The sequence below is a fragment of the Lissotriton vulgaris genome, chromosome 6, assembly GCF_964263255.1.
Source record: "Lissotriton vulgaris chromosome 6, aLisVul1.2, whole genome shotgun sequence".
In the NCBI taxonomy this organism is placed as follows: Eukaryota; Metazoa; Chordata; class Amphibia; order Caudata; family Salamandridae; genus Lissotriton; species Lissotriton vulgaris.
This window is the reverse complement of record NC_141694.1, coordinates 1,482,245,455-1,482,266,368: the sequence shown is the minus strand read 5'-3', so window position 1 is coordinate 1,482,266,368 and position 20,914 is coordinate 1,482,245,455. Positions and strand designations below refer to the sequence as shown.

Sequence of the window (20,914 nt, the reverse complement as noted above, 5' to 3'; positions counted from 1 at the left end):
GCTCTCCACTTGATCCCTGCCCAGCCCACATTCTCCGCCACGTCTTTGTCTCTTGTCCAGACCCTCCCCTCCATCTCCTTAACAGCTCCCTCTCTCAAGGCATAGTTCCCAACTCTATGAAATCCGCGGTCATTGTGCCCATTCTGAAGAAACCGGGGGCAGATCCTTCTGTCCCGGCCAATTTCCGCCCCATCTCCCTCCTGCCTTTCCTGGCCAAGGTGCTCGAGCGCCATGTCACCTGCGCTCTGAGTTCCTTTGTGGAGAAACACGGTGCCCTTGCCCCCCGTCAAGCCGGTTTTCGCCCCGCACACTCCACGGAGTCTGTTGTTATGTCGGTCCTTGACACCCTCAGGGAGGGTATGGACACCAATCAGCACCAGGCGCTTGTGCTCCTCGATCTCTCAGCCGCCTTCGATACGGTGGACCATAACACCTTACTCACCCGTATCGCGGCGGCGGGGATCGGGGGGAGTGCCCTGGTCTGGTTGTCCTCCTTCCTGAGTGACCGTACCCAGGCTGTCCGCCTGGGTGACTATACAGCGGACACCCGAAGAGTTCAGTGCGGGGTTCCCCAGGGTTCCTCTCTCTCTCCCCTCCTATTCAATCTGTATATTGCCCCTCTTATCTTCTCTCTTCAACAGATGGAGGTCACCGTATTTAATTATGCGGATGACCTCCAGCTGGTCTTCAATCTTTCTTCTCCTTCCGCTACACTAAATTTTCAAACTGTTATGCTTCATATCAGGGACTGGATGAACCACAACCACCTTAAACTCAACCCCGATAAAACAGAACTGGTGTTGACGGGTGGTTCATCCAGCCCCTGGTCCCCTCTCTTCTGGCCCCCCTCTCTTGGTCCCTCTCCTGTTCCCTCTCCCTCAGTCAAAACCTTAGGCATTAAACTCAATTCACAACTCACCCTTCACTCCCAGGTTAGCTCTGTGGTATCTTCTTCCTTTCTCTCACTGCGCACAATTCGCAGGGTGTCCCGATTTTTCACTTTCTCCGCACTAAAACTCATCATCCTGGCCATGGTGGTGTCCCGCCTGGACTACGGGAACGCCCTGTATGCCGGTATCCCCGCATACAGTCTGCGTCGCCTTCAACAAATACAGAACCAGGCGGCCCGCCTGGCCTTCAATCTTCCCAAATTCCACCACTCTACCCCTCTCCTGAAACAACTGCACTGGCTCCCCGTGCGAGCTAGAATTCAATTCAAGCTCGCATGCACTACCTTCCTGGCCCGCTCCAGTTCGGCGCCAGCTTTCATCTCCTCGGAGATCGTCCCTTATGTCCCTACTAGGGCTCTACGATCCTCCACCCAGTCCCTCCTTACCATCCCACGTTTCCGGAGAAAGAAGTGGGGTGGATCTAAATTTGCTGTCCTCGCCCCTACCCTCTGGAATTCCCTTCCCCTTGAACTTCGCTCTATCCCCCTCTATTCACAATTCCGCAAAAGCCTCAAAACCCATCTTTTTACTAAATCCTTCGACTAATTGCCCGTTTTGACCTCCCTACCTCCACCCTCAGTCCCCGTTAGCCATAGCGCCAAGAAGCCGCTGGTATACGTGCGCTTAAGAAGAACTTTTAAACTCAAACTCAAACTCACAGAGCCAGACACACACACACACACACACACACACACAGAGCCAGACGCCCACACAGAGCCAGACGCCCACACAGAGCCAGACGCCCACACAGAGCCAGACGCCCACACAGAGCCAGACGCCCAAACAGAGCCAGACGCCCAAACAGAGCCAGACGCCCAAACAGAGCCAGACGCCCAAACAGAGCCAGACGCCCAAACAGAGCCAGACGCCCACACAGAGCCAGACGCCCACACAGAGCCAGACGCCCACACAGAGTCAGACGCCCACACAGAGCCAGACACCCACACAGAGCCAGACACCCACACACACACAGAGCCCCAGAGCATGATTCCAAGAGCCGCACGCAGTGAATTCCGGCACCACCCACGCCCCCTAGCACCTTTCTGCAGCTCACGGGACGCCGCCCGCACCCAGCCTGCATCCGCCTCTGCCACCATTAACTGGTGCTAGGCCGCGCCGCACTCACCACCTCCGGCGCTGGGTACACAGGGGCCCGCCTTCACTGCAGCCGCCGCAGTCACCATCTCCAGACTCCCCCTGCTGGCAGGGCCAGTGCACCTCACGTAGGCCCGGGCTCTTTATATGCTATTTATACACTGCACAACGAGGCGCTCGTGTGGCCTCCAGAAGCAGTTCCTTAGCCCACTCCACACTTAGACCGCACGCCCGCAGGCTCTCGATCCCAGCTCCAACGGGGGGGGGGGACATGGGGGAGGAGCATGGGGGGGGGGTTACTGCTCACCTCAGCTTGTATCTTCACGCAATCTCGTACCCCCGATCCAGGCTAGTACTGGCACACCATGTTGTGAGAGCGGCCTGCGCACATGCACGCTCGTGAGCCGGCTGCCTCTGTGCGCCCAGAGGTTGGCAAACATTTAAGAAATGCGCCCAGGGGCGAATTTCTTCGAAAAGACTGATTAATCTACCAATAGGCGCAGGCTTCACGGGCGCCAGAGAAAAGTGAAAAACAGCCAAATATTTGTGGCAGAGGCCGGCGGAGGACAAACGGGCGAGAGGTCGGACTCCTAAAGAAAAGATCTGTCTGGGGTCGAGTCAACAAGCATTTCAAGTAGATTTGGTAATAGTGTCCAGTTTTCTCTCTCCTGTAGCGGCAGTTGTGGTATGAAGGCTACCGTTCCCTGCCTATCTCTGGATGGCAGGCACCCCATGGACCGTGAAGGGCAGGGCATGTCGCCCTCGCCTACCCCCATCCGGGCTGTCCTTTGAAGCCACTGCTCTTGGCGGCAGCTATGTTCAGCTTGACGCAGAGCAAGTTTCTTAAATTTTACGTCATCGGAGAACCAACGTTGTGCTTTCTTGAGGTCTGAGTGGTTCAGAATAACAATGTGAATATCTGTATAAAGTAAACATAAAAGTACACTAAAGTATGAAAAATCACAAAATCGTTTACCTGACTTTACACAGCATCCATTGTTACCATGAGACACAATAAACACGAGCCTGAAAAGAGGTGCATCTTCATTCCTACAGTTTAAAAACACAAAAAGAATAAAAAATGTCTTACCTGACGACCCTTGCAGCACTGGCAAAGCGCCAAAAAGTAATAGTGCTCACATGAAACGGGCAAACCTACAAATAGCTAAACATACAAAGTGAAAACACAACGTGCAACGCGGGCCAACGGGGGTCACAGGTGACAGGCAAACCTACAAAAGAAACCGAAAATAGACATTAGGAGCGAAAAGGAGCACTAAAGTATAAAAAACACAAAATTGTTTACCTGACTTTACACAGCATCCATTGTTACCATGAGACACGAGATGAACACGAGCCTGAAAAAAGGTGCATGTTCATTCCTACAGTTAAGAAACACAAAAAGAAGAAAAAATGTCTTACCTGACGGTCCTTGCACCACGGGCAAAGCGCACAACACCGGAAAACCTACAAAGGAAACAAATAAAGACATTAGGAGCGAAACATACAAAGTGAAAACACAACGTACAAAGCGGGCCAACGGAGCTCACAGGTGACAGGCAAACCTAGAAAAAAAACGGAAAAGAGACATTATGAGCGAAAAGGAGCAAATACTTTACTTTTAAAAGGCCTAAAGCAAGCGTTTCCTAAACACCTAAAAAAGACCAGATGGCTTACATGCTAGTCCTCGCACCACGGGCAAAGCGTCCAACCCAAAAACAAAATGGCTTACCTGCCGGTCCTTGCACCTCTGCCAAAGCACACAACACGGGCAAACCTACAAAGGAAACAGAAAAGAGATTAGGAGAGAAAAGGAAGAAATAGTTTACGTGCAAACGGCCTAAAGCAAGCATTTTGCAAAGAGCTAAACAACGAAGAGTGGCACTTACCTGGATAAGCGGGATACATCGTCAACACCTAAAAAAGACAAGATGGCTTACCTGACAGTCCTCGCACCACGGGCAAAGCGTCCAACCCAAAAACAAAATGGCTTACATGCCGGTCCTTGCACCTCTGCCAAAGCGCACAACACGGGCAAACCGAGAAAGGAAACAGAAAAGAGATTAGGAGCGAAAAGGAAGAAATAGTTAACGTGCAAACGGCCTAAAGCAAGCATTTTGGAAACACCCCAAAAAGACAAAATGGCTTACCTGCCGGTCCTTGCACCACAGGCAAAGCGCACAACACGGGCAAACCTACAAAGAAAACAGAAAAGAGATTAGGAGTGAAAAGGAAGAAATTGTTTACGTGCAAACGGCCTAAAGCAAGCATTTTGCAAAGAGCGAAACAACGAAGAGTGGCACTTACCTGGATAAGTGGGATACATCGTCAACACCTAAAAAAGACAAGATGGCTTACATGCCAGTCCTTGCACCACGGGCAAAGCGTCCAACCAAAAAACTAAATGGCATACCTGCCGGTCCTTGCACCTCTGCCAAAGCGCACAACACGGGCAAACCTACAAAGGAAACATAAAAGAGATTAGGAGCGAAAAGGAAGATATAGTTTACGTGCAAACGGCCTAAAGCAAGCATTTTGGAAACACCCCAAAAAGACAAAATGGCTTACCTGCCGGTCCTTGCACCACGGGCAAAGCGCACAACACGGGCAAACCTACAAAGGAAACATAAAAGAGATTAGGAGCGAAAAGGAAGATATAGTTTACATGCAAACGGCCTAAAGCAGGCATTTTGGAAACACCCCAAAAAGACAAAATGGCTTACCTGCCGGTCCTTGCACCACGGGCAAAGCGCACAACACGGGCAAACCTACAAAGGAAACAGAAAAGAGATTAGGAGAGAAAAGGAAGAAATAGTTTACGTGCAAACGGCCTAAAGCAAGCATTTTGTAAAGAGCTAAACAACGAAGAGTGGCACTTACCTGGATAAGCGGGATACATCGTCAACACCTAAAAAAGACAAGATGGCTTACATGCCAGTCCTCGCACCACGGGCAAAGCGTTCAACCCAAAAACAAATTGGCTTACCTGCCGGTCCTTGCACCTCTGCCAAAACGCACAACACGGGCAAACCTAGAAAGGAAACAGAAAAGAGATTAGGAGCGAAAAGGAAGAAATAGTTTACGTGCAAACGGCCTAAAGCAAGCATTTTGGAAACACCCCAAAAAGACAAAATGGCTTACCTGCCTGTCCTTGCACCACGGGCAAAGCGCACAACACGGGCAAACCTACAAAGGAAACAAATAAAGACATTAGAAGCGAAACATACAAAGTGAAAACACAACGTACAAAGCGGGCCAACGGAGCTCACAGGTGACAGGCAAACCTAGAAAAAAAAACGAAAAGAGACATTAGGAGCAAAAAGGATCAAATACTTTACTTTTAAAAGACCTAAAGCAAGCGTTTCCTAAACATCTTAAAAAGACAAAATGGCTTACCTGCCGGTCCTTGCACCTCTGCCAAAGCGCACAACATGGGCAAACCTACAAAGGAAACAGAAAAGAGATTAGGAGCAAAAAGGAAGAAATAGTTTAAGTGCAAACGGCCTAAAGCAAGCATTTTGCAAAGAGCTAAACAACGAAGAGTGGCACTTACCTGGATAAGCGGGATACATCGTCAACTGCCGTTTGAAATGAGCTTACCGGAGAAGCGTGCCCCACCAAGCTGTATTCAAATGATGTACATAGGACGTAACTTCATCAATAGCACTTTCGTCAAAACAATTAATTTTAAATATCGAGCCAAACCAATATCCTTTCCCCCCACAAAAAAATAAATTACTAACACTAAATCCTAAACAACTAAAAATAAGCTAAGAAAGAAAAATAGACCCAAAAAAAATTACCTATATGTACAGTGCATCTTCGTTTCTGCAGGAAATACCAGCTCACAGGAGACGGGCAAACCTAGAAATTAAACATAAAATAAATATTAGCAGCGAACACGAACAAAAAGTTAAACATACGAAGTTAAAACACAACGTACAAAGCGGAAAAAATAACACTTACCTGGATATACAGTGCATCTAAGTTTCAGCATGAAATACCGTCAACATACAAAGGGAAAACACATTTATAAAGAAAATGCTCCTTACCTGATCGCTTCGTGGAAACTTAAATCTTGCAGCCAACTCCAGCAACAGACACTTCTTCGAGACGGCCAAACCTAGAAAGGAAACCAAAAAAAGACATTAGGAGCGAAATGGAAAAAATAGCTTACCGGGACAACGGCGCTCCCAAGCCACGATCCAAAGTACATAACAGCTCACACGACACGGCCAGGAGCGAAATGGAGAAGAAAATAGCTTACCGGGACAACGGAGCTCCCAAGCCACGATCCAAAGTACATAACAGCTCACGCGACACAGCCAAACATACAAAAGAAACAGAGAAAAAAAGACATTAATAGCTAAAACGTCAAAATACGTAAACATACAAAGGGAAAAAACATTTATAAAGAAAATGCTCCTTACCTGATCGCTTCGTGGCAACTTAAATCTTGCCGCCAACTCCAGCAACAGACACTTCTTCGAGACGGCCAAACCTAGGAAGGAAACCGAAAAAAGACATTGGGAGCGAAATGGAAAAAATAGCTTACCGGGACAACGGAGCTCCCAAGCCACGATCCAAAGTACTTAACAGCTCACACGGCACGGCCAGGAGCGAAATGGAGAAGAAAATAGCTTACCAGGACAACGGAGCTCCCAAGCCACGATCCAAAGTACATAACAGCTCACACGACATGGCCAAACATACAAAAGAAACAGAAAAAAAAGACATTAAGAGCGAAAACGTCAAAATACGTAAATATACAAAAAGAAAAAACATTTATAAAGAAAATGCTCCTTACCTGATCGCTTCGTGGAAACTTAAATCTTGCAGCCAACTCCAACACAGACACTTCGAAAAAGAACAAAACAGGCCGACCCGAAAAAAAAAACACCCACCCACCGCCGAGATGACGCGCACAGAGGGGCGGAGAGGGAAGAAATCACGGGAACGCTCACGAATCTGGTCCGGCCATGACGGACAGATCTCTGTTCCAATGGCTAGCCTCCATTTATGGAGCTAGAAAATGGAACAGAGGGGCGGATTCCAAGCCACACTCTTTCTAACATTAGATTTCGCCTGCGCCGAAAAGCTGCGCAGAGCGCAGCTTTCGGCAAGGCGAAACCTAAAAAGGGCACAGAAATACCGGAAAAACGAGTGGCACAAAGAGAGCACAGGGACAGCGAGGGGAACAGAGGGAAGAAAAAGGGTCTCGGACCACGTACAGGCAGCGGTGGAATACAGACAACAGCAGTCACAGACACAACAATGAAAATACAGGCAATACAATCAAAGCAATAAAGCGGAGGATGAACAAACCTACCTACGACCTACCACTGGCCACCATGGATGGTGGTAGCCTGCGGGTGGTGGAGGGCCTCAAACTTTCTCAGCAGCTGCAGCTGGGGCAGGGAGGCACAGCGACCTACCTGGTGGGGTCAAGGAACGCTCAGATACCTGTTTTCAGGTGCAATGTTTTGCCAAAAGAAATCATTTGATATCTCTAATGTGGTTTTGTATTTTTTACGCACAATATTATTCATTAATGCTGTACTGTGTGCATTTTACACTGCAAATGTTTTGCAACAAGAGTTTAGATGTCTGTAATCAAAAACTAGACAATATGTATTGTCTGCTTTGGAGACAGGAAACAAAGGATTGTTCATTGATGAGGTGCATGTTTTAATCACCCCTTGGTATTCAAGTTGATCTAAGATCTCCCTGACCTGTTTTTTAGCTTCTTGCCTAACTGGGGACTGCCTTTGTGCAGTCAGTTGTTTTTTTAACTGGATTTCATGATGAGGTGAGTCCTCATCCCATCCTTCATGATTTTTGTATTTTGCTGAGGCTTGGGGAACTTGGGCATCCATAGTGTTATTTCATATAACCTATGTGGAGAGCTAACCCTGGTACCTGCAGTTTCAACTTGAATGTCCTCATTCAAGTCCGCTGTCTCCAGAAGTCCCTTCAGGTTCTGGCGAGCTATTGTTACTTCTGCTGCGCTTTCCAACATTATCTGAGCTCCTTCCCCGTTCTTGAGTTGTGTCCTCAAGATCCTCGGCATGTCTGATTTTTAGACCTGCTACCTTCTTTTTGGTAAATTGAGGTTTCGGTGTGCTTTTCTGAAAGTGTTGATCGTCTTTGGACTTCACACATTCTTCCTTGTTTTCTGACCGTCCTCTTCTTTCGGATTTCTGTGATGAATTCTGAAAGGTACGAGAGGAACGTGTATCAGTATCTTGATATCTAGTAGGTTTTCTCTAATTATCCATATTCCTGAGGTTATACCTCCTTTCAGAGGGGTCCTTTTGAGTAGACCTACCTCGAGAATGAGAACACTTCTCTTTGGAAGTTTGTTTGCTATTTTCCCACTTCTTTTTAGAAGGAATAGGATTGTTTTTAATAAAGATCTTTTCAGGACTTTCAGACAATTGGGGTTTCAATTGCATAATTCTGTTAATCTTTGTATATTTCTAAGTAATTCATCATCTGACATTGCTTCAATGTCAGGGTCAGGTTTGTAGCCGGCTAAGGCCGACCATGTTGCTCCTGGTCTACCTAGTGGACCCAGCCTGGTAATGTGATTTAAATGTTTTAGGGCGCCATTAAACCAGATCTCATGCTCCTGGTATGTGAGTGGAATTTCAATATCCTTGAAAGGAATATAATCATTCAGTGGATCATCTTCTTTGTAGAAGTGAAACATATGTGTTACTGGATTTGCTTCTGGGAAGACTATCCATTAATAGAATACCTCTGTCCGGTGATATTCATGTGCCTCTATTACAAAAACTGCTCTACCACCTCTTGATGATAGGCCATGTTTTATAAGTTTTATAATGATGGCTTTCCTTAAATTTGGATTAAATATTACAGCATTCGCATTGGTGTCCTGGAAACCTGTTAAGTTATAGGCTGCTTCGGCTGGATCAGCCGCAGATCCACCGGTTTCGGTGTTATTGTCCTCGGACATTGTTCAATGAAAGCTACAGAGCAAGTTTCAAGGAAACAAAGATAAGGTGCACAATATTTTGGAACCCTGTATCCTTCAACGTTGAACAAACCAAAAAGCTAATATATAGGATTTTCCATCCTACTCCGCTATGGCGGATATTATCACTTATCCACTCCAGACGTCTATTGGAGTATTACAGGAAAAGGGTTCTTAGTTACTTCAGTATCTAGTGATAAATTAGTGCCTTACCAAACCGTTGGGCGCCATGTAGTGTAGTTCCTATGTCCCTGATAGGCTCTGCACATTGGAATAACATACACTATAGATTTGACATAGGACTAAGGTCAATATGTCTCTATCGAGTATATTAAACTTAATTGTGTGTGTGTGCCAGCTAGCTCAGAGGTCACTAGAAACTTCGCGGATAAACAAGAAGGGATTAGTCTCTGACAACCGCATAAACATGACAACTTTGTTTCTCTTAGAGTCAGAACAATATCTTCAAAGTCGTGGAAACAATAGATAACTATTTCACTCAGTCAATCATGCATGCTTCGTTTCTACAGAGTTGCACAAAATAGATGGACAGGCGTTTCAATAAAAGGGGTTTATTGAACAGTCTTCTTTCTCATGCAAGAGATATGAACTGCTACAATCGTAAGACAGAATGCGAAGTATAATGCGTACAGCGTAAACAGTAATATAAAATAATACTGTAATAGCATGGCCTGTTGCTATGACATTTATAAAAATACATACATAAATAACACAGGTTAAAATACTCAACTGGTGCTTCTAAACTACTCCTATCCCAGCATACCAAACCTAAGTCTAGTACGAGGGAAGAAGTAGGTGCTGTTTTAGCATAAGTTTAGTTTTGCCAAGAATTGCCAAAGGGTTCTCCAGGTTCTAATCGGCTCCATACCTTAGAATGAGAGAGGTAGGTATCTCTTTCCCGGGACTCGATTTCCCAACGCCCCGCAAGGGGAGTCAGAAACACTGGAGCTGGATTCTCGACAGGAGGAGGCCAGCGTCTAGTCAGTGCGTCAGCTGGGGGGTTGACTTCCTTCGGTACTTGATGTGGCAAGCTGCATCGTGCAAGTAGGTTATCGAACTGCACCGAACCACACCGTGCTTTGCCATAGCAAGTGAAGGTATATTTATACCTTGAAGGCGTTTATGAATGCCATTATTGACGTAAAAGTCGTGCATATGATCATCATGAATGAACCACTAACGGATAGATGTTCATGCATAATAAATTAGTTCTTGGAGAAATCAATATCCAGGCAAGGGGAAGTCCCTAAAGCTTAAGAGTCTGGTTTTCCAAGGACTAGTTGTGACGTAGATGAACGGATGGAAGTAGCCATGCCTGTATTTGGGTAGCATGGACTATGCCTAAATACTGGCCTGGATTTCTATGCCTATATAAGGGCAATGTGAATTGTACCTTTATAAGGGCATGAATCGGGAAATTCATACAGAATCTAAATCGATACACAATACCCTTGGCTGTTTTGCTGGGGTGGTGTCCTTGACTACTGGGTCTGGGGGAGGCTGAGTGGCGAGGGGAGGGGCAGGCGCAGTAAGTGCTCGCTAGCATCTTTTGGAACACTCATGGGCAATGAGTTAGGCAAGACGCTCCACCATGTGGGCCATGGTTTCATCCACGCCGTGGTAAATGGAAGCATCCACTGTGCCGTAGAAGTCGTCATCTCATAGGAGACAGTCTAAAGGATCCTCCTTCTTAGGCTTCCATACTTTTAATGGTCTGGGAAAAACAAAAAGCCAGAAACTTCCTCACTGCCCAATTACTACCTCAATAGCTACTCATGCAGCATCCACTCACACGAGGGAAGCCGAGAATTACAGCCAGGTGCTGCAATTTTCAAGACTGGTCTCAGTCAGGTTCAACATGTTTAAAGTTCGGAATACAGAAACCTTTCACGGGGCGTCTGTCTCCCAGGCGAAGGCGCGCAGCTGTACCGTCTCCCGACTCGCGCTCAGTCCTGTGGTTTGAAACTGACAGGAATCGCGCGTCAGGGGAGCCGCGAAGTGCTGGAGCTTAGCGCCACCTAGCGGGCGGAGGACTCTCACCGTGGCGCAGCACCTAAATCAAACCTCGCGAAGGAGCAAGAAACGCTCCTGCAACAAGAAAAATCAAGCGGTATGCGCTAAACAATGAAGTTTAAATAAATGAGCAAGCAATCAGAGCCTACTTATAGAAAAAAGAATATAAAGTACACACTCACCAGCCCAAGTAAGAAACAAAGAATTCAGGGCATTTAACCTCATAGATGCTATTAAACATTCCTCTCCAGTGCTGCGCTGTCCATTGGAACTAGTGCTGAATGGACGTCCAATGGTCGTGCGCAGCACTGGGGAGGTAGTCCTGCCGTCGGCCAATGCACCGAGGCAGCACTTAAGGGGTTAACACCATCGCTGCTATTGATATTCCTCTCCTGTGCTGGGCATAATGGAAATGGGTGTGGTCATGACGAGCTCAGCTCATCATGAGCACACGAGCAGTGTACCTCATGACGAGCTGAGCTCGTCATGAGCACCGAAGGGGTTAACTGGGATGCAAGCAGCGAATAATGAGGGTGATCAGAGCAGAGAGAGGAATGTTACACCCTCATGTGGACACTGATTGGTCATGGATATGGACTACCGTTGGACTCTCAGTGGTTGCTTTTGTTGTATCTTTCCCAGAGACTCTTTTGTTTTAGAAAAGGATGCTCTTGAATAAAGTGTAGAGAGATCAGCATAATCCTCACCTCCGGTCCTGACATAGAATTGTATATAGGTTGAAGACCTTGTATGTAATGTATGTGGTTTAATTAACATGCATCGTGGGTGTATGTATTGTATTCGTTTCTTCAAGGTTATTTGGAAATTTAATTGTTAATCCTAATGTTTATTGTACATTATTTATTTTAGGAATCCCCCTCTGGTCGCAGGAAAGCTCTTGCCACAAGCAGCATTAACATGAAGCAATATGCAAGCCCCATGCCCACCCAGACCGATGTGAAATTAAAATTCAAGCCCTTATCCAAAAAAGTTGTGACTTCAACTCTCCAGTTCTCTTTGTCTTGCATTTTCCTGCGGGAAGGAAAAGCCACGTAAGTTGCATTATGTTTTTGTAACTTTTTTTAATGACGTGTCCGGTTTTTTCTTGGGGACACTTTGTTACTTTTAGTCAAATTTCAGATCCAAATGATTCTGGGTAAAGCACTCTACAGTTCTTCAGATTGTGAAGATATGAAGATCATGCTTCAGGATAACAACAATTTTCTCTGCATTATGTCCTTTTTGTCTTCCAATGCAAGCGGGTTTCTTGATCTGTCTTGCCCTCCATTTTCCTTTTGTTTTGAATGAAAAATATTTGTTACAAGTGAAGTATTAGAATTATTCCATCTCACGTCCGTCACGCAGTTTAGTGCTCTTCAGTTTTATGTTGTTTCACATGTATGTAATAGTATCAGTTTTTAAAAATAGAAGTGCGAAAAAAGCGTTTGCCGTGATGAAACTGTAAAGCAATTTGAGAAGCTATTCCTTAATTTTTAGGGGCTAAAATGGCACCATGGAGCACCTCAATATTTGCACTGTAAACTTTTAGGTATAGAAAATTATGATTTGACTGTCCTACCTTAGTGACTTACAGGATTGTGTGTGTGTGTGTATATATATATATATATATGTAAGTTCCACACCTCCTCCGAGGTTGCCGGGACTCCAAGACAGCGGTGAACCCCAGGGTCGGAGGTTGCCCTGTCGTTGAATTTTCAGTTTCCCAAAGCGCAAAACAGTTTGTGCTGATGCACTCCACTCCAAGAAAGTCTCACCACTCCAGGATTATATTTGCAGAAAAGCGGGTTTATTCAACACATAGTTTCAGCATGGTGTACCAAAATGATGGAAAAACACACCCTGCGCGTTTCGACAAAGAGCTCGTCTTGCTCAAGGGTAACACCCATGTAACATACATTACATTAAATAAAGTTCATTCAAAGTGACGTCACAAACAAAAAAAGTGTCAACATAGGTGAAGGACTTCACATTCAACATCATTGCAAAAAGCGGCCATCTTTGAGAGGGGTTCCCTTTATATCACACACCTTTGCTGGTATACAGTTATTGTTTTGGACAGACCGGTTGCACTTCGTTACAATAAATGGCAAATAAATAGCCATCTTAGTAATTTCAGGCATCAAAAACTTAAATATATATTCTTGAGATCAGCAATTCGGCCTACGGAATAATATATCTTTCACTGCATAGCCTTTTAATACGATAATGATGCGCTGATTTAGTCAATTATAGACTTCCAGAGCTACCAATATTCTAGTGGCAATCTCCCAATTAATGTACCAACATGCAGTGCGTTTGTGTACCTGGTTGTTCGGACCAACTATGGAACAAAACCATTACTGATCGTACAATGTCACAATTAAGTAAAACTCCAGTGGGTGTTAATTAATTCTCAAGTCCCAAGTGAGAAATTAAATTGTCTGAGTCCAGATTATTAGACTCAAGAAGTCAACATTGACTATTCAAATCAAATTGTCCAAATGTGTGTTATTCTTCATATTGTCACAATCAAAATCACAAATTGACAGATCCTAAAAATCCCAAGTGGGAAAATTAACGATTATGACACAATTATACAACAGATAAATAAAGCTCAATTTGATAGTTCATTCCAAAGTGTCCAATTGTTAGTTGTTCTTCACAATGTCGCAGCTTGCTTGCTTTGTTGCCTGAACAAAACAAAAGAAAACCAGCCTGATCAATCCTATCGGAGCAGGTTAATTGTCTTAGACTTAGGCCAAAAATTGCAAAGAAATATATTAAACAAAACAGTGATCAATACAGTTATGTGAAATTAAAAACTATGGCAGAGCCAAAAGCAGGAGGCTCAGAAGTCATCATATTAAAACCAATGTGAAATAGAGCATTCAATGTCATCACTTAGGAATTCGATAGTCCAAAGATAATCCTAGACAAAGTTATTCCCCCAGATGCCAAGCTAGCTCCTCTTCAGAATTCAGCCCACCTGGGATCTTGGTGTCCAGGTCTACAATATAGCAGCTCTCCAATTGTCCTACTTTGCGTATCTATCTATCTATCTATCTATCTATCTATCTATCTATCTATATGTGTGTGTGTGTATATGTGTATATATATATATATATATATATATATATATATATATATATATATATATATATATATATACTTCAGTTTTACTGATGAAAGTGGACATTTTGACAAAGAATCCATTTCTGTGCTGTCACCTTTCTTTCCTTTAGCTGTGGATTCCCGTCTTCCCTACAGATAATTTACACTATAACTGTATTGCATAATAGTTGTCAACTGCTTTTCTTTTGTGGTGTTGGCGGGTGTCATTTGCAGCTGAAAATTTCTAACATGTATCCAGTCATCTGCTTTCACCTTCTTTGTGCTCTTTATAGAACACTTCCTTGGTTGATAGAGTACATGGTCAAAAGGAAGGACGAGGGTTATAGTGCAGGGATGCAGTGAGAGAAGAGGGTAGAGCTGGTTGCGTGGGAAGTAACTTACGGTAGCAATGCCTGATATGGACCGTTAGATAGGTGAAGGAGATAGGGAGGATGTATGGGATGGGTCATGATTTCAGGAGGGGGGGATCAGTGGTGGAGTCTGAAGCTTAGATTTCAGATTCAGGTTTTAGCACGGTCAGAAGCGTAGGTGAAACTGAATCTGATACAACATGGTGCAAATTATGCAAGCCAATTGAAAAACAGGTTGACGCGTCTACTGATATATTTAAAGATATCAAGCCTTTTGGTCCTAAGGAGAACACCACTAATTGGAGTGGGGTGGTCGAAACGCGTCGACCTGTTTTTTGTGACCTATTGGGTGTTTATATGTGTTGGAATTATCTTTGATTCTGGTAGTTATTGTGAAATTTATGCACCTTAGATCTTGTTGTTTCTAAAAAACTTTTTTATGTATAATAAATTGCTGTTTTTGTACAGTGTGGGGTTGTGAAAGGAAGAATGTTTGTTTGGCTGCTGGAGTGAATGAGAGAAGGGTGGAACATTGTGTGTTTATCAAAACAGTAAGTTTGCTTAAGGTATGACGGTGAGTATGAGAGAGCTGTTAAATAGTGATGTGTGGGATTTATTTGGTATGTAGAACTATTGCAATGATTTTTAATAATTCATTTAAATGATTTTGTGGATCAATACATTTTGATAGATTCAAAAACTGAGAAGAAAAAGGTCTAGTGGTCACTTTGGTTCAATGTGACACATCAAAAAATAAAGCTGAAGAAGTTATCAGTATTGGCATTCTGTTGTTTATTGCTTATATTTAACGCAGCATAACAGTGTGCAAAACTCACAAGTACTCTAGTGGCCATCAGTCACCTCTGGTGTTTCTTCACTTCAAAGCCGATCTTAAAAAATTGTAAACACAAAAAAGTGTATGAGCATCGGGTAAAAGCTGTAAAAACAATAAGGCCTGCCTAAATCTCAGATCTTTTAAAAGCCCTTTGAGGAACAGTCGTCTGTGTGGAAGTAAACTATTAATAATGCAGTGGTGTAGGGTCACCCTTTAGTCCACGGGTTCTTAACAAGTAAGGAGGAATCGACACTGGAGTGAAGTACCATGGATCATTTATTTAGCATTCATGAATGGGAGCCAATCCCACAAGCACCATAGAGATACTCTGGGAGAAGCACACTGAACGATGGGTTACATGGGTTTTTATAGCAAGAGATCACAAACATGGGACACCCAGAGGTAAATAGAGCCTTAGGAAAAGCACACAAATGAGGTAACGGCAAGAGTCAACAGCCTCAGTGTCTTGTGCAATTTCTAGGTCCTAAGGCTGACGAACAAGATATGCTATCTGAGTAAACTTTACTTGAGGATTAACCATTGTCTGAAAACCCTTGAGCAGATGCCAGCTGTTCTTTTGCACTGACTCTGCATGTGTACGCAGCCTACAATGCCCCAATCTAGATTCTTTACTCATGTTTATACAGCTGCAGTGTCAAGGATAGAGCCGGACAGGAAGCAGGGCAGGGGTGAAAAATGGATGAGGCATAGCTTAATCAAAAAACGAGAGAATCAGATTTTACATTTTAACATCTGGGGTATGAGTAATATTTACAGAGTAAGACAAAATGAAGGGTGTCCTATAGAGATCAGTTGGCGCAGCCACAAGCCTATCTGTCTTCTATGTGTAAGTCAAAACTAGTAGGTGAAGCTAGTAAATAATTATATAGATTCAATCTCAATCTAAAATGTGTAATAAAAAATCTGTCTTGTGCACTTATTAGGAGAGATTGGTAGTGTTCCATACCCTGTCCAGACTTTACTAAAATGTGCGCTCTGACCGTGGGTTTTCTTAACATCATGTCATCTCGATATGCTGTTAACATATTTAAAAAAACAATTCTTTGATGATAACCGTATCTTGGGGTTCTACCTTATCATGACAAGTTAACAAATCTTCTCTTCCTAATACAGTGAAAGTATCCTTAACATATTTTAGCCATGGAAATTCTAAGGCATTATCAAGAGAGAGGCAGTCCTGGATTACTAATCTGTTCAAATCTTCCTCCTCATTAAACCAGATCTTCAGCCATCAAAGCAAGGGTTTGACAGCCACCATAGCCGTAATATACTTAGACCCCAATTCCTCATGTACAGAGTACAAGGGAGTGCTCGGAGGGACTTTCAAAATCCGCCTAAGATATTTGTTTTCTTTATTAGCTGCCATGTACCCCCATACCTCACTGCCATACAATGCTCTAGAGATACAAAAGGACTTATATAGTTTTTAAATTATCCCCGGTGACCAGGCGCCCAACCTGTGCACATAATTCCCAGTGACATAGTCATTTCTAAAAGCTTCTCATCTAATGAATATTTAAAAACTTAGTTTCTCATCAAAAAAGGCCCAGTTAGGAAAAGGCTGTGGCTTTCGCTAAACTATGTATGCTTACCTTTTAACTGTTAGGCCTCCTGCTCTGCTTGCCAATTTCCATAATGTAGGATTTGGTTAGATTAGGTGACATTTCTATCTTGTTCATAAAGGACACAAACCCATCAAGTAAAAGCTGCAAGCCCTTCGGCGTGCGTGCAAGGAGTACCGCATTATCTGCATATAACAGGACGGAAACTGGTCTTGTGCCTATCCTTGGGGTATCAGCCTGTAGGGCCATCAGGGCAGAGTCAAGACCGTTGATGTATAATGTAAATAAAAAAGGCACTAATATACTTCCCTGTCTGACCCCACTTGAGCATTTAAAATGATCAGTGGTACTCCTGTCTTGTGTGTATCTAATTGCAGAAGTGGTATTAAAAGGTAGGTATATTAATTTTCGCCAGATCAACCCCAAGATCCCCAAGCAATTTACAAAGTTTGCTACTGTTCACTCGGTCGAAGGCCGCAGTGAGGTCCATAAACCCAGAAACCTCGCCCATGATTTTGCTATTGTATATTTCACAATTACAAGATAAAGGTTGAAGCACTGATCTGTGGTGAATTTAGCAGCCCGGAACCCATATTGTACTTCCTATATTATTTGGTTGGAATCCGCACATACAGACAGCCTGTTCAGTAAAACCCACCCCAACACTTTCACTGTAACATCAATGAGGGATATCGGGCGGTAACAATGTGAACTGTTCCTGTTACTCTTCTTAAAGATCTGTACTTTGGTAGTAGTGGACCATGACACGGGCATTGCTGTTGCTGCTGCCGCAGTGAAAACCCTGACAAGGAGTGGAGCCCATAACTCTGTATTATAACGGAAAAGGTCTTGAGGGATTCCATCGGGTCCAGGCTCCTTGTTCCGGGACAATCCCTCGATTCCCAATCTAACCTCCTCCAATGTAAAGGCAATCGGTTCAGATCTGTGTTAAGAGTTCAGTTCCTGTGATGGTAGCTCACTGTGGCTGATTATAAACTGCCTCACAATGAGTCTGCCATAGCTCAGGTAAGATGTTGTGACTTAGCCCTGATTTATTTTTTAAATAAGACTCCAAAAGCGGGTATAATCCTTTTGCTCACATGCCTCTATTAGGTCATCCCAAACAATTTTTTGCAGTAGATGCTTCTGCCTCTTGGCGATCTGCTTGTAGTTACCACGGCAGGCCGCCACCCAGCACCTATCTCTCTGGGACTGTTTTAGGGCCTCCTTAAGATCTCTTAGGGTCCGGGAGCACTCCCCATCAAACCATCTTGGGGCTTCCGCACAGATGGAAGATATTGGGACTGCTAGCAAACCAGCTACTGTTTGTGCGATCGCAATAAAAGCTTGAATAGTTTCTTCCCCTTGAGCTTTTTTTTGGTCCAAACAGGTCAAGATCTCCTGCTTACTTGTGCTAAACAAAGATTTATTAAGAGCAGTAGCATCGACCTGTGACCACCTTAACCGCCATCCTTGATCAGTAGCAGAAATCATTCTTCCAGTTATCCTTTGTGTTATGGGCAGATTCCAAGGGGCAGCAAGTGAGATGATCACATGATTGTGGTCACTGAATGGGCTGTGATGTATATTAAAAAGGATATAAACCTCCTCAGTGCAACTGACACAAAAATAAAATCAATAAATGTAGAGGAACCTCTGCCGTTATGTGTCGGAGGCACAGGTGAATCAAGGGTGATGGCAAGCAGCTACAGAGTGTGTGCTAGGCCATGAGTGTTTAGTAGGGCATTCAAATCCCGCCCTTCCGGGGTGTGTTCCATTTGTAATCCCTCACTAATTGTACAAGTGGACCACTCTCTATGGCTCACTGCTAAGTTGACACATAAATGACAATTAAAATCTCCCACTAAAATTAATTGGATCTGGGGCAAGTCTTCCCCCCCTAAATTTGCTCCAGGCGTCCACTTAACTCAACAAAGCTTGCCGACGCTTGTGGCTGTTGTTTTGCATTATAAAAATTAATTAGAACATATCGATACGATTTGCTCCTTATTGTGAGCCATTGTGCAACTTTAGAATCTCACATTAGAGCTTCATCATGCAGTGCATCCTAAGATCAATAAAGAGGATTAAACTCCCCCCCCCCCCCGCCTTCCCAGATCTAGAACTTTCTGCCGGGCAGAAAAGCGTTTTATAACCTTCTACAAAAAATATATTACTGACTCCCATGTTTCCTGGATGCATATTATGTGGCAGTGCCTGATAAATTGGAGCCACTGCTCATCCTGGAATTTTCTAGCTAAACCTGCAACATTCCAAGACACGATGTTTAAATCACCCCCCCCCCCCCCCCCCCCCCCCAACCCCAATCTGATTGAAAGAGGGGGCGAAGGCGACCTTCCCTGGGCTACCAGTCTCTGTAATACTTTGGTCCCTATGTCCCGGACTGGGGCCTGTTATTATTGCAAGATAAGTCTCATCAGTCACAGGACACCCAGCAGGGAGGTCAATGTCTTCACTGATACCGATACCCCCTCCCTCTTGTTGTCAGTCTATATCGTTAAGGTCTCCCAAGGGGGTAAATTGATTAAATGAGGACGGAAGTCCCCCACAAGAGAGGGGGCACCCTTCCTGACCTACTGGATAATGGAGAGATATGGCGCTACAGGATGGTCTATAAAAAAATCTCAATGGAAGTGGTTTTATCCCCGAGTCAACTGGGAATGATTGAGAGGTGCGATACAGTATCTTGTGGACCAGTTCTGGGTATCTGAGCATGATGATATCAGTTGGTCAGTAGACTCATCATTGGAGTTATTCAGGCATGGTACCCCTACCAGAACCACATTATAAGGGCAACGAGCTGGAGGGAGGTCTATTACTGGTAAATCAAAGCTGTTTGTGCAGGTGAACTATCTAAGTTAGATAACCGTTGCTGTGGCTGGTAACCCCACTGGATCAGACCACTACTGCGAGTTGAAAAGTGGAGAGGATGGTTAATCATAGGGTCAGAAGCTTGTACCCCAGACCCTTGTGCACTAGGGATAGCTGGGTGGGGGAGGGGCTCTAAGTAGCGATTGGGGCCCCTACAGGGGGATTTATTGGTTGAGCAGTCTGTTGCTGTGTAAGGAAGAAAGGGGCCCCTACCTCAAAGGATAAACCCTGATAAGGAAACTATTTTTTAGAAACAAAAGATCAGCACCGGGTTTTGTGCATGGTTCAAGTCATCAATTAGATGTTAAATAATTGTATGATTCATACCACATGATGACCTTCTATGTATTTTCACTTTCTGTTTTATTGCATTATTTTTTTTAATTTTTCATGAATTCATTGCCTTTTTTTCTTCTTTAAATATCAAATAAATAAACTTTCATAGAAATATTATATTACACATACATAAAATACAAAAAAAAGTGAAGTATGATACAAATTTCTTTCAATTACAATACAGTAGTTCATGATTGTATACAGAACCAAAAATTCCAAGCAGTCTGTTGCTGCAAAACCGCTGTCTGAGACACCTGAATAAAGGGGGCCAATGCATTATCAACTTTATCAAGTGTGGCTCTGGTTTCATCCAGGACTTTAGTGATTTTGTTACATAAAATAGTCAGTAAATCAGTCATTACTTCCCCAAAATTTGTTGTTTCAAGGGAGCCCACAGTTCATCAATTTCCTTAATTTCCAAGTTAGCTGTGCCCACCCCGTTTCTTTGCAGGATCAGTTTTCCTGGTCATTCTCTGCAACATCTTGGGTGCAGGGGCGTCATCAATTCTACATTATGAGTGGATGCAATCAAGCCCCTGTTGTGTGTGTTATGCCCACGAGTGATATTACTCTGATTTGGGCTAGAGGCCCCTGAACCCTCTTGGACTTGTCCCGTTGCTCCAACCAACAAATTTTCATTATCTGATCCCAAGATCTCACCATGGGTAGATGGCACTCCACCTGCCTTGTCCAGAGAAAGTCACCTCTCC

At 44.0% G+C, this 20,914-nt stretch overlaps 1 protein-coding gene across 6 annotated transcripts in view; it reads left to right on the top strand.

Annotated features, from left to right (window-relative positions):
• EHBP1 (EH domain binding protein 1) overlaps positions 1-20,914 on the top strand; it is a 1,903,610-nt gene that overhangs the window by 535,460 nt on the left and 1,347,236 nt on the right. For all 6 annotated transcript variants that reach the window (XM_086927633.1, XM_086927634.1, XM_086927631.1 and 3 more), the window contains exon 5: positions 11,947-12,128. In XM_086927633.1, coding sequence (XP_086783759.1) covers positions 11,947-12,128 — 182 coding nt within the window. The remainder of the gene's footprint in view (positions 1-11,946; positions 12,129-20,914) is intronic.